This window comes from Saimiri boliviensis, chromosome 21, assembly GCF_048565385.1.
Source record: "Saimiri boliviensis isolate mSaiBol1 chromosome 21, mSaiBol1.pri, whole genome shotgun sequence".
Classification (NCBI taxonomy): Eukaryota; Metazoa; Chordata; class Mammalia; order Primates; family Cebidae; genus Saimiri; species Saimiri boliviensis.
In genome coordinates this window covers 5,103,431-5,120,841 of record NC_133469.1, presented here as the reverse complement: position 1 = coordinate 5,120,841, position 17,411 = coordinate 5,103,431, and the positions used below count along the sequence as shown (strand labels likewise).

The 17,411-nt window shown below is 53.6% G+C and overlaps 1 protein-coding gene across 4 annotated transcripts in view; it reads left to right on the top strand.

Moving 5' to 3' along the window:
* The window catches only part of CELSR1 (cadherin EGF LAG seven-pass G-type receptor 1), a 175,339-nt gene that overhangs the window by 115,294 nt on the left and 42,634 nt on the right, over window positions 1–17,411 (top strand). For all 4 annotated transcript variants that reach the window (XM_039463280.2, XM_039463281.2, XM_039463279.2 and 1 more), the window contains exons 6-10: window positions 4,674–4,831; window positions 6,135–6,298; window positions 6,825–6,950; window positions 7,546–7,712; window positions 17,044–17,229. In XM_039463280.2, the coding sequence (XP_039319214.2) occupies window positions 4,674–4,831; window positions 6,135–6,298; window positions 6,825–6,950; window positions 7,546–7,712; window positions 17,044–17,229 (801 nt within the window). The remainder of the gene's footprint in view (window positions 1–4,673; window positions 4,832–6,134; window positions 6,299–6,824; window positions 6,951–7,545; window positions 7,713–17,043; window positions 17,230–17,411) is intronic.

The following is a 17,411-nucleotide window of genomic DNA, read 5'->3' as shown; positions in this document are numbered from 1 at the left end:
TCCAGTCGCTGTGTGTGGCACCCGCCTTGCTCGGCCTGAGTGACCAGGCCCGGCTGCTGAGCTTTACGGCCTGGGAATTGAGGCCTTTTCTCCAAGGGGTGTTGGTGCAGGGGTTGAGGGGGTGTCCTCTGGGCCTGGCTGGCTGCCGTGCAGGACCCAGCTGAGCCCTGGGAGGGCAGGGGCCAGGGCGCTGGTGCCTCCACCGTGCTGGCCTTTGCCCAGCCTGTGCCCGGAGTCTTCCAACACAAGAATTGAGGAAAACTCAGACACAACCCTTTGGCTGCCATCATTCCCATGCTTTTTCTTTTGTATAAAAAGCGGCAAAGTTTAAAAATTCCTTTTAGAAATGTGAGGGGCGCTTCATCTGTCTCGTTCCTTATCCCACTCCGACCTGTACCGTTCATCGTCGGCTGTGGCCCAGCCAAGCCGCCACGTGCTTTTCCCGGCCGGAAGCCTCCACGCCGGTGTTCTGCAGCAGCTGCTCGAGTTGCTTTCTCTCTGCGCAACTCGGAGGGAGGTGGACGCAGCGCTCCCGAGTCTGGAGCTGTCACCGCCGGCAGGCTCGCCTCTGCTTCCTCGTGCTCTGCGCCGGCCTTTCAGCGGAGATGGGCTTCGTCTTCCTTTGACAGAAAAGGACGACTGAGCCCAGGGCGCACACACCTGCTGCTGTCTTAACTCATCCCCATTCAAGCCGTCTGTGCCACTGTCCGTGCGTCTCCCGACCCCTCACGGAGAGTAAGTCCTTGTCTGACTGCATTTTGTCACTCGTAGCCACGCAGCAGGAGGGCCAAATAAGGTATTTTCTATGTTAGAGGGAAAAATTGGATCTTTCCAAAAGTTACCCAGGTGGAGCGTGGCACGTGGCTGGAGAGGGGAGGATGCCCACCACCCAGGAATCTTTTTTTTTTTTTTGCATTATGGAGGTGAAGGTCACATAACATTAAGTTTTAAAGTGGCATTTAGTATACTCAAAGTATTCTGCCATGCCATCTCTACTGAAATCTGAAATATTTTTATGCCATCAGTTGACCAACAGTAACTTTCTGTTGTTGTTGTTGTTGAGATGGAGTCTCCCTCTGTTGCCCTGTAATCCCAGCAGTTTGGGGACTGAAGTGGGCAGATCACTTGAGGTCAGGAGTTTGAGACCAGCCTGGCCAACATGGTGAAACCCCATCTCTACTAAAAATATACAATTAGCCCGGCGTGGTAGTGGGCACCTGTGGTCCCAGCTACTTGAGAGGCTGAGGCAGGAGATTTGCTTGAACCCAGGAGGCAGAGGTTGCAGTGAGCCAGCCACTGCACTCCGACCTGGGTGACAGCGAGACTCTGTCTCAAAAAAAAGCATTTTCATCACCCAGAAGGAAACCCCATGCCGTTAGCAGTCACGCCCCATCCTCCTCCCCAGCCCCTGGCAGCACCTGTGTGCTCTGTGTTTAGATTTTCGTGTCCTGGACATTTCGCAGGAATGGAGTCACACGGAGTGTGGCCTTTTGTGTCTGGCTTCTTTCACTGAGCACAGTGTGTTCCGGGCCCCCACACTGTCACGTGTCCATGTTTTGTTCCTTTTGGTGGCTGGGATTCGTCGCATGTCCGTGCTTTGTGCCTTTCGGTGGCTGGGATTCTGGTGCAGGGATGGGCCACAGTTTGCCCAGTGTTCCCAGTCCACTGATGGACGCCTCAGTGGTTTCCACGTTTTGTGAGTTGTAAATAATAATGCTATCAACACTTGTGGACTGGTTTTTGAGTTCTTCTTTTCAGTTCTTTTGAATATACGCCTGGGGGGGCGGTGGTGCTGGGTCACGTGGTAGTTCTGCATTTAATACTTTGGGGAACCCCGTTTGCGCGTCTCAGGTCACCCACAGCACCCTGCTCATGCAACCCCTGCCTCCCCAACACTGGTCTTGACCGCAGAGTAGATAGATGTCAGTGTGCATGTTAAGCCCAGACTCACCGAGAGGTGGGCATTTTACACTAGGGCCCCACTCGGCACCTGTTCTAGGGCGACATGACAGGCATGGGCCATCCAGATGCTGGGTTGCTCCTCTGAGCCACAGGGACCTCAGACGCCACAGGTCCCCTGCTCCTCTGTGCCCTCCTGCTGGTTCTTGCTGCTCTCCACCTGAGAACATTTGGCTCTTTGGCCAAAAATGCTGTTATTTTGACCCGATGGCCGCCGGCAGATCTCTCTGGAGTCAGAACCCAGCAGCACATGTTGGGCGCTGTCTGTCAGAGACCAGTGACTGCCTGCTGCTCTGATTCACGAAGGCCAGACTGAAGTCAGGTGTCCTAGCAGTGCGCGTCTCGCAGGGGTCAGTGCTGCGCTCTCCTGCTGTTTTTGCTTGAATCCGTAGCTCTGAACCTTGATAACCAGCAGCAGTTTACAACTACGGTTTTGTAAACAGTGGCTTAGTTTCATGAAAGCCTTCCCAGTGTAAATGCTACTTATGCCTTTCCTCCAGAGGTCTCACGCCCGGCCCCAAAAATGTAAATTATAAGTTGCAAAGAAGACGTGGAGCTCACACAGCGAGGGGAGGCTCTTCTTTCCCTGGGATCGCACCTGACGCTGAAGCACCCATAATGGGCACCTCCAGCGTTTTCCAAACTGGGTGGTGGTAAGAACAAGGACAGGGACGATTTTGAATGCCCTCGCCTACCCGCTGCGCAACCAAAAGTGAAATCTTGAAGGAGACAGCTTATCAGACCTTGTGATTTCATCAGCTGGTGTAAAAAAAAAAAAATGGAAAGGTGATCCAGGCACGATAGGAGCCTCGCTCGGATTTACCGAGAAGGGTGTGTGGGAAACTCATGTGTCTCTGTTGATACCACCCTCAAAGTCCCTGTACCACAGAAAGGACGCATGTTCCAATAGGAAATCATTACCTTGCACAGAAAGAAATCGAGGTACAGTGATGAGTCTCATCCACATTAGATGACTGGGTAAGGGGGAGTAGAAGCCTCAGCTGGGGTGGCCACACACAGCTGTGCGGGCTGCGCACTGCACAGCTCCAGGCAGGGGGTGCTGCCTGGGTGGCCAGGGTCCCCGGAAGTCGTGCAGCTTGGCCCTCTGGCTGAGCTCCTGTTTCCATTCTGGGTCCTGCCTTTCAGCCTAGTTTTCCTGATCAAATAGATACTTTGTTCCTATTAAAAACTGAAGACTTCTTTTTGATTGACCTATGTGGTTGCTATTTTCCTATTAAAAGGCATTGAGGATGATTTAACTAAATGCTATGTTTTTACAACTTATTTCCAAGTTATTAGAAAGAAGCATGAGATTGCATCGTGCTATAAACTCATACTGACCCCAGAACTATCAAGAGGGGTCATGGAACCCATCCTTTATACGGGTGGTGGGAGGGGCCCTGCTGGGACTGGAAGAAAAGGCTCGCTCTGGGGTGGAGGGGAGGCCCAGGTGCACATTGTGTGCCGATGGTGGGCACGGTGGCACTTCGCTGGCGATCTCCTGGCTCCTTGTCGTGGCCACCCACAGGAGGCAGGTCTTGCCATCCAGGTTGTGCAGATGAAGGGCGTTGTGTCACCTGTCCCAGTGGGAGCTGGCTCCAACTGTGTTTCTGGAACTTTGACCCACATGCTTAAGTTCCGTAGCCAGCGTGAGTCGTGCAGGGCTGGTGCTGCTTTTCCTGCTGGAAGGGCATCTCAGGCTGGCTGGGTGGATAATCTCCAGGTCCTGGGAGGGACTGACCAGGAGGCGAGACCCATGAGGGCTGCCTGGGGAAAGCGGGTTCATCCCTGGATGGCAAACCACAGTCTCTTTGAGAAGGGAGAGGCTTCACCCGAGGTCACTGATTCCAGAAGAACTCTTGTACCCAGCCCTGGAATGGGCTCCTGGCCCAGACAGAGAGCTCCACACCTCAGAGGGGAGATGTGGGGTCATCTGTAGGCCAGGCAGGAGCCTCCTGGTATCTGTAGGAGCCACAGGGTCGGGGAGCAGGAGCCTCCTGGTATCTGTAGGAGCCACAGGGTCGGGGAGCAGCAGCCTGAGCAGATGCTGTGGTCAGGAGGCACTCCCCCAGAAGAGCAGAAGCGGGGTCCACAGGAGGGGCCGCAGGGCTTGGGTGTTAGCTGCTGTCTTTATTTCCTGGGGCCACCATCACAGAGTACCATGGACAGGGTGGCTCAGACAACAGACACTATCCTTTCCCAGTCAGGCGCTTACAAGTCTGAAGTCACGGCATGGGCAGTGCTGTGCCCCCTCTGAAGGCCCGAGGAAAGTGCCCTTCCTGCCTTTTCCTAGCTGTTGGTGGCCCAGGTGGCCCTTAGCTTGTAGAAAGCCGCTCCAGCAGCCGCCTCCATGGTCACACGGCTTCTCCCTGCGTGCCTTTGCGTCTCAGCATCTGTCCTCTCGGGAGGAGGCCGGTCATCTGCGATCAGGGCCCTTCCACTCCAGGGAGTCCGCATCTTAATTCGTTCCATCGGCACCAGCTCTTTATCCAAACGAGGCATGTTCTGAGGTTTCTGGGAGGCCAGACTTGAGGAGGCACTGGGCAGCCCAGCACGGCCAGTTTGGGGAACTCAGGAGGCCGGGACTCTTTGTCCCTTGTCCACGTGCCGCCCACCCCATGCCGTGTCCTCCCTGCTCCATGAGTGACGGGTGCACCTGCTGAGGGCACTGGCGGAGAACACACTGATGCCTTCTGTGCTTTCTCTTCTGACAGCCCAACATCGGCCACCTGGGCCTGCCCCATGGGCCATCCGGGGAGAAGATGGCCGTGGTGACGGTGGATAACTGTGACACAACCATGGCTGTGCGCTTTGGAAATGACATCGGGAACTACAGCTGTGCCGCCCAGGGCACTCAGACCGGCTCCAAGAAGTGAGCATCCCGGGAGGGGAGGCCCTGGGGGTCTCACCCCCAAACGTGCCCACCTTGTGCCCTTCCCCAGGCAGGGCCCCATGCAGTCACTCCGGGTGCAGTCCCCTGGTGACCTCAGTCCAGGCTGGAGTCAGACTTCCTCTCCACGGTTGGAGTACCTTCCCTCTGACATATTAGAACCTTCTAGACTAAGTCCCCTGAGTATCTGTCAAGAGTGGCCATGCCGACCCCAGGGTTGTGGTGGCCGGCTTGTAGACCCAGAGATGGTCTCCGGCCCTGTATTCACAGATCACTGGCTTTGTCCCTGCAAATTCTGGTACCTGGGACTCCAGGACTCTGTTAAAGTGAAGCGCTGTGTCACCCAGCTCATCCCAGAGGCTTATTTTTTATTTCTGTTTTCTTCCTGAGATGGGGTCTCGCTCTGTTGCCCAGGCTGGAGTACGGTGGCAGGATCCCAGCTCGCTGAAGCCTTGACCTCCTGGGCTCAAGCTGTCCTCCTCCCCACAGCCTCCTGAGTAGCTGGGACCACAGGCACACACCACCACACCCAGCAGAATTTTTTAATTTTTTGTAGAGACAAAGTCTCCCTATGTTGCCCAGGCTGGCCTCCAGTTCCTGGGCTCAAGGAATTCTCTGGCCTCAGCCTCCTGAAGTGCTGGGATTATAGGCACAAGCCACTAATTAACCACAGAATAGCCTTTTTGAAGACCACATAGATAACCTTGGCACATCCTAAGCACCTCATAGGGCCCTGGGGACAGTCCCTTGCTGTTTCGTCTGATCCCGCCCACCTGGGATGGAGGCGGGATGGGGCCCTTTCGCTGAGGAGTAAACGGTGCCCTGGAGAGGCCACGACCCTTGCCCGAGGTCGCACCGCTGCCTGGAGTTTCACCAGGACTCTGATTTTCTTCTGGCCTCCCTTCGAGACCGTTCCTGTTCTTGGAAGGTCTTAGAGGCCAAAGTAGAGTCCTTGATCTTGACCTGTGGTCCCCGTGCTCACATCCTATCTGGGTGTGGACCAGCCTGGGTGGGCGGGACTTGGTGGTCACCAGTGAGCATGAAACACCCAGATCGTCAGGACGGAACACAAGTGCAAGGAAACAGAGGCACAGAGGCGTGCGGAGCCAGCAACAGCGCCAGACGCGGGAGCCCCTCCCTCCAGTCTCTGCCTGCCTGACTGCTCGGTTTCTGAAGTAGTTCTGGTGGCAGAGGCTGCAGAGACAACTGCAGAGCCCAGCCCGCCATGGCCGCCCCTCGCCACCCCTGTGCCCGGACATCACAGAGCACGGCTTTACCTCCCCAGGTCCCTGGATCTGACCGGCCCTCTGCTCCTGGGGGGCGTCCCCAACCTGCCGGAAGACTTCCCGGTGCACAACCGGCAGTTCGTGGGCTGCATGCGGAACCTGTCGGTCGACGGCAAAAACGTGGACATGGCTGGATTCATCGCTAACAATGGCACCAGGGAAGGTACGGGCGGCCAGTGGGGCGTCGGGGCTGCCGTGGTGGCATCTGGCTGGACGTTGAAGCCACACAGAAGGCACTGCTTGCAGCTCCCCGGGGAGGCATCTTGTTCTTAGGAGTGTGTGTGCCCAGCTGTGGGCAGCTCCTGGGAGTGGACCCCAGAGTCCAGGCTCGCTGGATGTGCAGCCCCACAGTCTCTGCAGTTTGGGGTTTCTGCAGTTTGGAGTTGCCGTGATGCCGCTGACCCAGCCGGCTAACCCGAGGCACACGTGGTCTTAGGGTCTTGCATGTGTCACCAGGTGACTGGGCCAGGCGCTGTGATGGCCTGGAGCCCTGGCGTCTCCAGATGTGGGCAGTGTGTTCAGCACCTTCTCGGTTCCCACGTTCCTGCCGCTGCCAGAGGCGTTCAGACCTGGCCTGCCTACTGTCCAGCCCCGTTTCCGTTCCGTCCCGGTTTCCCACACCACGCCTGGCACAGGGGACCCCGGCGGTTCCTCCGAGTCCGGCTCCACCGCATGCTCTGTGTTGCCAGGCTGCGCTGCCCGGAGGAACTTCTGCGACGGGAGGCGCTGTCAGAACGGGGGTACCTGTGTCAACAGGTGGAACATGTACCTGTGTGAGTGTCCCCTCCAATTCGGCGGGAAGAACTGCGAGCAAGGTGAGTGCCTGGCGTCGTCCGTCCCCCGCTCTGGCCGCTGTGTCCTGGGAGGCATTGCTCTTCGATGTGCCCGGGACCACCGTGAGGGGGCTTCACATCCGGGGCCGGCAGCCTCTGGCAGTATTGCTGCGTTTACTGCAGATTCACACTGCCCTCGCCAAGAGACTGTGCGCCGCAGAACCCCTGCTCCTGCCCCTGGGGTCCCCAGTCCCACAGGTGTGAGGTGGGACAGGTAGGGCTGGCTGGCAGGACCCAGCCCCAGCACCCCCAGCCACTGGGGGATGCTGAACCCGCCCCACCTCTGCCTCCCATCCAGCCTGAGAGCCCCTTGCCACGCCCACCAGTGGCTGGGAGCCTGAAGGTCTTCACACTTCCTGGGAAGGAGGCTCCCGTCCCAGGGTGGGCCTCTGTGGAGCCCCCGTGGCTGACTGTGAGGGCAGGATGTGCCATAGAGAGGGGAGGCTCAGACTGGCCCTGGTGTTAAATGAAAAAGGCCCAGGCCCAGCCTGCAGGCCCATCCCCCGTCCCTGCAGCCAAGAGTGTGTGGCCCAAGTGATTTCCGGCCACACCTAAGGTCCTGAGCCTGTGTCCGCAGCCATGCCCCACCCCCAGCTCTTCAGTGGGGAGAGTGTCGTGTCCTGGAGCGACCTGAATGTCATCATCTCCGTGCCCTGGTACCTGGGGCTCATGTTCCGGACCCGGAAGGAGGACAGCGTTCTGATGGAAGCCACCAGCGGCGGGTCCACCAGCTTTCGTCTCCAGGTGACTGGGACCCCTTGCCACCAGGGCATCTGCTAGGTGGGAGTCCAAGGGTGCTGGACTTCCTGGTGCACACTCAGGCCCCTGCTACTCGCCCTTCCTCCTGTGCCCACCCCTCTTTGGGTTCTTGGAAGAGGATGCGGGGGAGCGTGAGCCTTTTCTTTGCTCTGGGAGGTGGAGACGGAGTGAGACAGCTCAGCCGAGGTGCGGCGTAGACGGCAGCTCCGGTCTCCCTCTAGCCTGAGGGTTTGGCTGGAGCGTGGGCATTGCAGAGCTGAGGGGGCTGCTGAGCCTTTGGGCAGAAACAGCGGGCCCCACCAGTGAACGCTGTGGCCAGGTGCAGGCCAGACGTGGTGGCTCACACCTGTAATCCCGGCATTTTGGGAGGCTGAGGTGAGTGGATCACCTGAGGTCAGGAGTTCCAGCCTGGAGAAACCCCATCTCTACTAAAAATACAAAAAAAATAGCTGGGCGTGGTGGCTCACGCCTGTCATCCCAGTTACGAAGGAGGCTGAGGCAGGAGAATCGATTGAACTAGGGAAGTGGAGGTTGCAGTGAGCTGAGAACGTGCCATTGCAGTCTAGCCTGGGCAACAAGACCGAGACCGTCTCCAAAAACGGAAAAAAAAAAAAAAAAAAAATGCTGGGGCCGGGCGCTGGTTGCAGCCATGTGCCGTCAGCTGTCTCCGGGAGCCTGGCTCCGTGCAGCCGCCTGCATGTTTTCTCTGTCTTGTTGGTCTTTACTTTCTCCTTTATTTGAAACAGAAGTTTGTTGGGTAAATGTTGCGAACAACTTGTAGAAAGTGATCTGAATGTGCTCTCTCCTCTAGTTTCTTGCGGTACACACGGTTTCTGCGCACGCCTTCCAGGCTCCATAGACACTTGGTTTGAGAAACAGTCGCGAGCCCTGTCTTCTCTCATCAGGCTGCCCTTCGGCCACACGCTGGAGACTCTGCCGTACGAGGCAGCCACGGGGACCTTCCCGGGAGGCCACCCGGCCCTTGGCTTGCCCTCTTGCCTCGCTGCCTGGGAATCTCCAGGTCATTCTCGTCTGTAGTAGTGATGGCGGGGCACAGACGTTCTCCTGTAAACCGTGGTGCTGTGACCCTTTCTGATCAGGTGCTAGCTCTGAAAACTCACTGGGCAGTTCCCCTCCTAAAAAGCTGCCTTTATCCTTTTATGTCTCTCCCTAGACCAAATTCACCTCCCTTGGCACAGGAGCGGCCTGTGGAGTCATGCCAGAGCAGCGTGCCCCGTCTTGATTTGACAGATTCCCAGATTCCGTAATGGGGTGATTCCTTCCTTCCTCCTAGGCTTTTTTTTTTTTTAGATAGAGTTTTGCTGTTGTTGCCCAGGCTGGAGTGCAGTGGCACAACCTCAACTCACTGCAACCGCCGCCTCCCGGGTTCAAGCGATTCTCCTGTCTCAGCCTCCAGAGTAGCTGGGATTACAGGTGCTTGCCACCACACCCAGCTATTTATTTGTATTTTTAGTAGAGACATGGTTTTGCCATTTTGGCCGGGCTGATCTCGAACCCCTGACCTCAGGTGATCCACCTGCCTCAGCCTCCCAAAGTGCTGAGATTACAGGTGTAACTACTAGACTTCTTTCCAAGTCTGATACGTGTGTGCATGCACCCACACATCTTTGTGCAAGTGTGTGTACCTGTCAGTGTATGTACATATGTGCGTCTCTCTACATGCGTGCACATTTGTGCATGTCTGTGTGCATGTGGCTGTATATGTCTGCATGTGGCCGTGTATGCATATGACTGTGTATGTCTGCATGCGTATGCGGCTGTATATGTATGCAGGTGGCTGTATATGTATGCAGGTGGCTGTGTATGTCTGCAGGTGGCTGTGTGTGTCTGTCTGGCTGTGTACACATGTGGCTGTGTATGTCTGCATATGGCTGTGTATGTCTGCATGTGGCTGTGTATGCATGTGGCTGTGTATGTCTGCATGTGACTGTATATGTATCCAGGTGGCTGTGTATGTATGCAGGTGACTGTGTATGCATGTGGCTGTGTATGTCTGCAGGTGGCTGTGTATGTCTGCATGTGGCTGTGTATGCATGCATGTACATGACTGCATATGCACATGACTATATGCAGGTGACTATATGTATGCAGGTGGCTGTGTATGCACATGGCTGTATATGTCTGCGTGTGGCTGTGTATGTATGCACGTGACTATATGCAGGTGGCTGTGTATGCACGTGGCTGTGTATGTATGCATGTGACTATATGTAGGTGGCTGTGTATGCATGTGGCTGTATGTGTATGCATGTGGCTGTGTATGCATGTGGCTGTGTATGTCTGCCTGTTTATGTGGCTATATATGTATACACGTGGCTGTGTATATATGCACGTGCATGCATGTGATGAGACCTGGGCACTGACTTCCTTTTGGCTGTTCATTGTCTCCAACCAGAGTGTGCCTGGGACTCCGTCCCGCCCTCCCTGCATCACACACACAGATGCTGCCCTTAGGTCAGCCTCCTCTCCTGCCTTGGGTGGGCCATACGGGAACACTCACCTTGTGCTCCCGGAATGACCCCCCTGCAAGCTCCTGTGGTTGGGACGTCCCTCCCAGAGCGGGGTCCGGGCCAGCTGTGTGTCCTCTGCTGTCAGCCGCGTGCCATGCAGAACCACACCCTGTTGCATTTGATCCCTTGGGCTCCGGGCTTTCTTATGCTGCCCAGCTTGTCCTGAACGCCGTCCCCTGTCAGGGGAGGCTGGGCCGGAGTCAGAGGTGGTCAGAGGAGAGATGGATTTTATGGAGTGCCTCCTCCGAGCTCTCGTTCCACACAGGGGAAACTGAGGCATAGAGGCTCTTCACTGTGGGCCCCATGGTTCATTCACTGCCAGGTTCCTGGGGTGGCCACAGGCCCCTCTCTGTCACTCCTGTGGACAGCCCATCTAGAAACAGTTCTGTGTAGCCGGAATTGACATGAGGGTTGGCGAGAGGACAGAGGGGCTGCCAGTACACGCCCTCCCTGCTGTGGGTGCCTGGTTGGCGCGTGGCAGGGGCAGGACCGGGAGCGCTCCCAGCAGCTGGTAGAGGTCGGTCCCTCGGCAGTCAGTGAGGGTTCAGGAGACAGCCTGGGGCTGGTGCAGGGCTCAGGCCTCCACAGGGAGCCTCCTGCTCCTCCCCGGTCACGGCTCGGGAACATGTACCGGCACAGACCGCTCGGACTGCCTGGAAGGTGTGGTGTGCCTCAGGGATGATGACAGCTGGCCTGTAGGCCCTCGGTAAACTTGTCATTTCATGCGTCTCCCGGGCAGCCCCAGAAGCTCGCACCGGCCCAAAGCTTGGCAAGCGCGTGGCTGCCCGGGGATGGTATTTTCTGTGTGGCGGTTTCACTGTCAGAACAGATTAAATCGGCTGTTTGGATACAGGTGACGAATTGGGGCTTGCACATTGTCAGTTGTCAGTGGGGTCTCTGTAGGAAAAAAGTGTGCTTTCCGTAGGAACGGCACTGGAAGCCGCCCACTCCTGAGCTGTTTGTGTAATTACATCATGGAGAGCTCATCTAAAAATTAGGAATTTTGCCAGGGACTACAGCCAGCCCTCCCGGTGGAAGTCTGGGTGGCAGGAGTGGTGGCCTTGAGCGTATGCTACAGACCCCAGTGGACACCCAGAAGGCCCCCAGGGCAGCTCCCAGAGGCAAGTCAGCCATGAGTTACACGAGGCTCTGGGGGATTCCTCCTTTGCATCACCAGCTTGCAGCCTCCCACGGGCCTGTGAGCTCTGTCAGGCAGCAGTTTGGGTGTTCCTGAAAGGATGTCCCCCGAGCCCCAGCCACTGCGGGGGGACAAAGGAGGCTCCATTGTCACTAAAGCCCAAGCAATTTGGGTAATTGCCCTCAGGCACCCAAAATCCACCCACCTTGTCAGGTGGGATAGCCATGCGATTGCTGAATGTCTCTCTGACTGAGATCCAGGGACACTCCTAAGTTGGAGGCAGCTACCACCCATAAAACGGGGCTTCGTTCTGTGGATGCCACCTTTGTTTGTAGACCTAATGTCACTTTTATTGCTGATCTGCTCACTTTGGAGTTTTTAAAGCAAGGACAGTGAAAGAGAATGACAGAGGAAATTAATAAGCTAACTTCTGTAGAACAAAAGAAAGCAAAATGGAGGCCAGGCACTGTGGCTCACACCTGTAATCCCAGCACTTTGGGAGGCCGAGGTGGGCAGATCACCTGAGGTCAGGAGTTCGAGACCAGCCTGGCCGCCACGGTGAAACCCCGTCTCTACTAAAAATACGAAAGTTAGCCGGGTGTAGTGGTGCACACCTGTAATCCCAGCTAGTCAGGAGGCTGAGGCAGGAGAATCGCTTGCAACCGGGAGGCAGAGGTTGCAGTGAGCCGAGGTCATACCACTGTACTCCACCTTGGGCGGCAAGAGCGAAACGCTGTCTCAAAACAGAAGAAAGAAAACAAAATGGAAAAAGGAGAAAAATTATCTTAAAATAACTATCGGGCTGAGTACAGTGGCTCATGCATGTAATCCTACCACTTTGGGAGGCAAAGGCAGGTGGATCACCTGAGGTCGGGAGTTCAAGACCAGCCTGGCCATCGTGGAGAACCCTCATTGCTACTTCAAATACAAAAATTAGGGTGTCTGGCTAATTACTGGGTTTTTTTTTTTCCAGCTCAAAAACAAAACCCTCAAACTATCAATAGAGATCAAAAAACAGTTTTAGTTACATAACCTTTATAACCAGTTAAAACCTGTGTCCTGTTTTCTGTTATGAATTTATCTTAGACTGATGTGGCATTTAGAAGTAGATTTCTAAGTTAGGTATGTAGCATTTCCTTTCCTTTTCCTTTTTTTCTTTTTCTTTTTTTTTTTTTTTTTTTTCCTGAGAGGAAACCTTTCTTTGTCTCTCAGGCTGAAGGGCAGTGGTGTGATCTTGGCTCACTGCAACCTCTGACTCACAGGTTCAAGAGATTCTCCTACCTAAGCCTCCCAGGTAGCTGGGATTACAGGTGTGTGCCACCACACCCAACTACTTTTTATAATTTTGATAGAGATGAGGTTTTTCCATGTTGGCCAGGCTGGTCTCCAACTCCTGACCTCAGGTGATTGGCCCGCCTCCATCTCCCAAAGTGCTGGGATTCAGGCGTGAGCCTCCGCGCCCAGCCTCATGTAGCATTTTCTAGTAAGTCATTTTGGTAGTGTTTATAGCATAATTGCAGGTCAAAGAACATATACCATGTGGTTTCAGAGCTTTGAAATGTGTTGAGACTTGCTTTACAGCCCAGATCTAGTCAGGGTTTTTTTCTTTCTTTTTTTGTGAGATGGAATCGCACTCTATCACTCAGGCTGGAGTGCAGTGATGCAATCTCAGCTCATTGTAGCCTCCACCTCCTGGGTTCTAGTGATTCTTCCGCCTCAGCCTCCTGAGTAGCTGGGATTACAGGCACACATCACCACGTCCAGCTAACGTTTGTATTTTTAGTAGACACGGGGTTTCACTGTGTCGGACAGGCTGATCTTGAACTCCTGACCTCAGGTGATCCGTTGTCTTTCACCTCTCCAAGTGCTGGGGTTAGAGTCGTGAGCCACTGTGCCTGGCTTCTAGTCAGTTTTGGACACATGCACACGTGCCTCTGTGTGCTCTGCAGTTGTTATCCATAGTGTTCTCTATATGGCAAGTAGGTGAAGTTTGTTAACTGTGGTATTCAAATATTCTATGTCATTATTGATTTTAAGTGATTTTTTGTGTGTCTTCTCACTGAGAGAAGTAAGTTAAAAATCTCCTATGTTATGGGCCGGGCGCGGTGGCTCAAGCCTGTAATCCCAGCACTTTGGGAGGCCGAGGCGGGTGGATCACGAGGTCAAGAGATCGAGACCGTCCTGGTCAACATGGTGAAACCCCGTCTCTACTAAAAATACTAAAAATTAGCTGGGCATGGCGGCGCGTGCCTGTAATCCCAGCTACTCAGGAGGCTGAGGCAGGAGAATTGCCTGAACCCAGGAGGCGGAGGCCGCGGTGAGCCGAGGTCGCACCATTGCACTCCAGCCTGGGTAACAAGAGCAAAACTCCGCCTCAAAAAAAAAAAAAAAAATCTCCTATGTTGACTGCAGATTTATCAGTTACTTCTCTTGGTAATCTTGGTTTTTGCTTTATAGATTTTGAGGCCAGGTTATTAGGTGCATACAAATTTAGAGTTGATTTATCTTCCCAGCAAATTGCCTTATCATTATGAAATTCCTCTTTATCTCTAATAAGGATTTTTTCCTTAAGTCTACTTTGTCTCATGTTAACATACTATACCAGTTTTCTTCTGTTTGGTATTTATATGATGTATTTTTTTTCTATCCTTTTACTTTCAGCATTTTCTGTATCCTTATATTTCAGGCGTAATATAAGCAGTGTGCTCATAATTGTTTTTCTGAAATCTAGGCTACTTTTCAATGGAAGTTATCTTTAAATATGAGCATCTTGGGTTAGTTACAGTTTTCTGATTCTTCTTACATGTATTTAAACATGACAGTTTGACCCTTACCTCTGTAACACCTACACCCAGAAGTAAGTTTAATGGTCACATGGAGTCTGTTTCCTTGAAAGTTTTGTGGTTCCCAGTGTTACTTTTTCAGTCTGTGTCTGATGATTCTATGTTCTGTTGCCACTCTTCCTTGCTTCTGTTGGTTTTCAAGCTTAGTACCTTGTATCCTCATATCCTTGGCTATTTTTTATTGAGTGCTAGACATTGTACTGAAAAATTAGAGAACATTTGAAACTAAAATGAGGGCCAGGTATGGTGACTCATGCCTGTAATCCTAGCACTTTGGAAGGCCAAGGGCGGGTAGATCACCCAAGGTCTGGAGTTCGAGGCCTGGCCAACGTGGAGAAACCCCATCTCTACTAAAAATACAAAAAATTAGCCAGGCAGGCGTGGTGTGTGCTTGTAATCCCAACTACTTGGGAGGCTGAGGCAGGAGAATCACTTGAACCCGGGAGGCAGAGTTTACAGTGAGCTGAGATTGTGCCACTGCACTCTAGCCTGGGCAACAAGAGCAAAACTCTGTCTCAAAAAAAAAAAAAAAAAAAAGAAAGAAAGACTGGAATGGGGACGTCATTATCTTCTGTGGCAGCCACTATCTGCTGGCAGCCACTAGGTAGGAGCAGTTGCCATACCCGGAGCACTTTAATGTAGCCACAGACTTCAACGCAGTCACAGGCTGTGGTGTTTCAAAGCTGGGCTTCCAGTCCTACAGGGTGGATCTTTTTCGTTTTTACTATTAGTGTAAACCCCTCAGGGTCCCAACCAAAAGCCAAGGAACAACCCCTTGCAGTCCATGAACCCAGGCTGGTTTTTTCTTTTTTTTTAAACTGACTCTCGCTCTGTCACCAGGCTAGAGTGTAGTGGCCTGATCTTGGCTCACTGCAGCCTCCATCTCCCAGGTTCAAGTGATTCTCCTGCCTCAGCCTCCCGAGTAGCTTGGGACTACGAGTGCCTGCCACCACGCCCAGGTAATTTTTATATTTTTAGTAGAGACAGGATTTCACCGTGTTGGTCAGGCTGATCTCGATCTCTTGACCTCGTGATCTGCCCAATTCAGTCTCCCAAAGTGTTCGGATTACAGGCATGAGCCACCGTGCCTGGTCCAGCCCCATGAATCAAGAAAGCTTTGAGGCATCCTGAGACTCTCCAGGTCAAGGGTGATGAATGGGGCATGGCACCACCTGCCAGGAGGGCTGAAGAGTGCCGAGGAGGGCAAGGGCTTCAGGTACCTGGCAGCCATGACCTGACTGCACGCTCAGCCTCCGCCGTCTTCTGGAACCGGCTGACAGCCGCGTAAGGAAACAAACACCACCCTCTCTTTCGCAGATTCTGTCTTATCCTTGGTCATGACGCTGAAACTCTGTTTTGCCTTGCGCTACTCCAGTGCCTTCAAACAGATGTTCTTTAATATTCTGTCTCATTTTTGTAGGTGCTTTCAAGGGAGAGTTGGGTTGAAATTGCCAAGTCCTTCCTTAAGGGAACTAAGATGTTGGCGTTGCCCTTGGCTGCCTTATTTTAAATTACCAGCATCCTAGGCCATTTGCAATGCTGGGTTTTGTTTTGTCATGCAGGTAATTAAACAAGGATTAAGTCTTGTCTTATACAGTTTAACATTTACATCCAAATATAAGAGTCAAATAGTCACCTGAATCGAGCTGGTTCCCAGTATCTAAAAGCCTAACGGGTCTTGTTCTCAGCCCTTGCCTTACTTGACCTCCATGCAGGGATTGATGCTTTTCCCCATAGAATGAGACATGCAGTTCTGACCAGTGTGAACGGCAGCAGCAACAAAGAACAACTTTGCCTGCTGTTTTTTTTTTGAGACAAAGTCTCGCTCTGTCACCCAAGCTGGAATGCAGTGGCGTGATCTCAGCTCACTGCAACTTCCGCCGCCTCGGCTTGAGTGATCCTCCTGCCTCAGCCTCCCAAGTAGCTGGGACTGCAAGCACATACCACCGTCCCCAGCTAATTTTTGTGTTTTTAGTAGACACAAGGTTTTGCCATGTTTGCCAGGCTGGTCTTGAACTCCTGGCCTCAAGCGTACGTATTGCCTGCCTTGGCTTCCCAAAGTGCTGAGATTACAGGTGTGAGCCACTACGTCTGGCCAACTTGCCTAAGCATTTATTTTTGTTTTTTGAGACAAGAGAGTCTTGCTCTTATTGCCCAGGCTGGAGTGTAGTGGTGGAATCTCGGCTCACTACAACCTCTGCCTCCCGGGTTCAAGCGATCCTCCTGCCTTATCCTTCCAAGTAGCTGGGATTATAGGCACCCACCACCATGTCGGCTAATTTTTGTATTTTTAGTAGAGACAGGGTTTCACCATGTCGGCCAGGCTGGTGTCGAACTCCACCTGCCTCGGCCTCCTAATGTGCTAGGATGACAGGCCTGAGCCACCACACCCAGCCAACTTTGCCTTATTTATTTATTTATTTATTTATTTATTTTTGAGACTGAATCTTGTTCTGTCACCAGGCTGGAGTGTAGTGGTGCGATTTCACGTCACTGCAACCTCCACCACCTCCCGGGTTCAAGCCTCTGAGGTGCCCACCATCACGCCTGGCTGATATTTGTATTTTTAGTAAAGTTGGGGTTTCACTGTGTTGGCCAAGCTGGTCACAAACTCCTGACCTCAGGTGATCCACCCGCCTCGGCCTCCCAAGTGCTAGGACTACAGGCCTGAGCTACCGCACCCGGCCAGCTTTGCCTAATTTTTAAGTCCATCTTTGATACGGTGCCACCTCACAAGTCGACTGTCACAGCGTCGTCTCTTCCGTTGCTATTGTACCAATCGGTTGGTGCGGCTCTCCCTGCTCCAGATCCTCAACAGCCACCTCCAGTTCGAGGTGTCCCACGGGCCCTCTGGAGTGGAGTCCATGGTGCTGTCCGGGTTGCGGGTGACCGACGGGGAGTGGCACCACCTGCTGATCGAGCTCAAGAACGTGAAGGAGGACAGTGAAATGAAGCACCTGGTGACCATGACCTTGGACTATGGGATGGACCAGGTGAGCTGGCACCTGCCCTCCTTTGGGGACAGACCCTTCCTCTGGCCCAGGGAAAAACAGAATGACCCCTTAATGTGCCAGGACCCGCCAGAGATCTTGTGGATTTGGGGAGGCACTTTCTGGGACCCTCAGTGGGCTTCTGTTCTGCCTGTGCTGAGACCGCTGGCATCTTCACCTCCTCC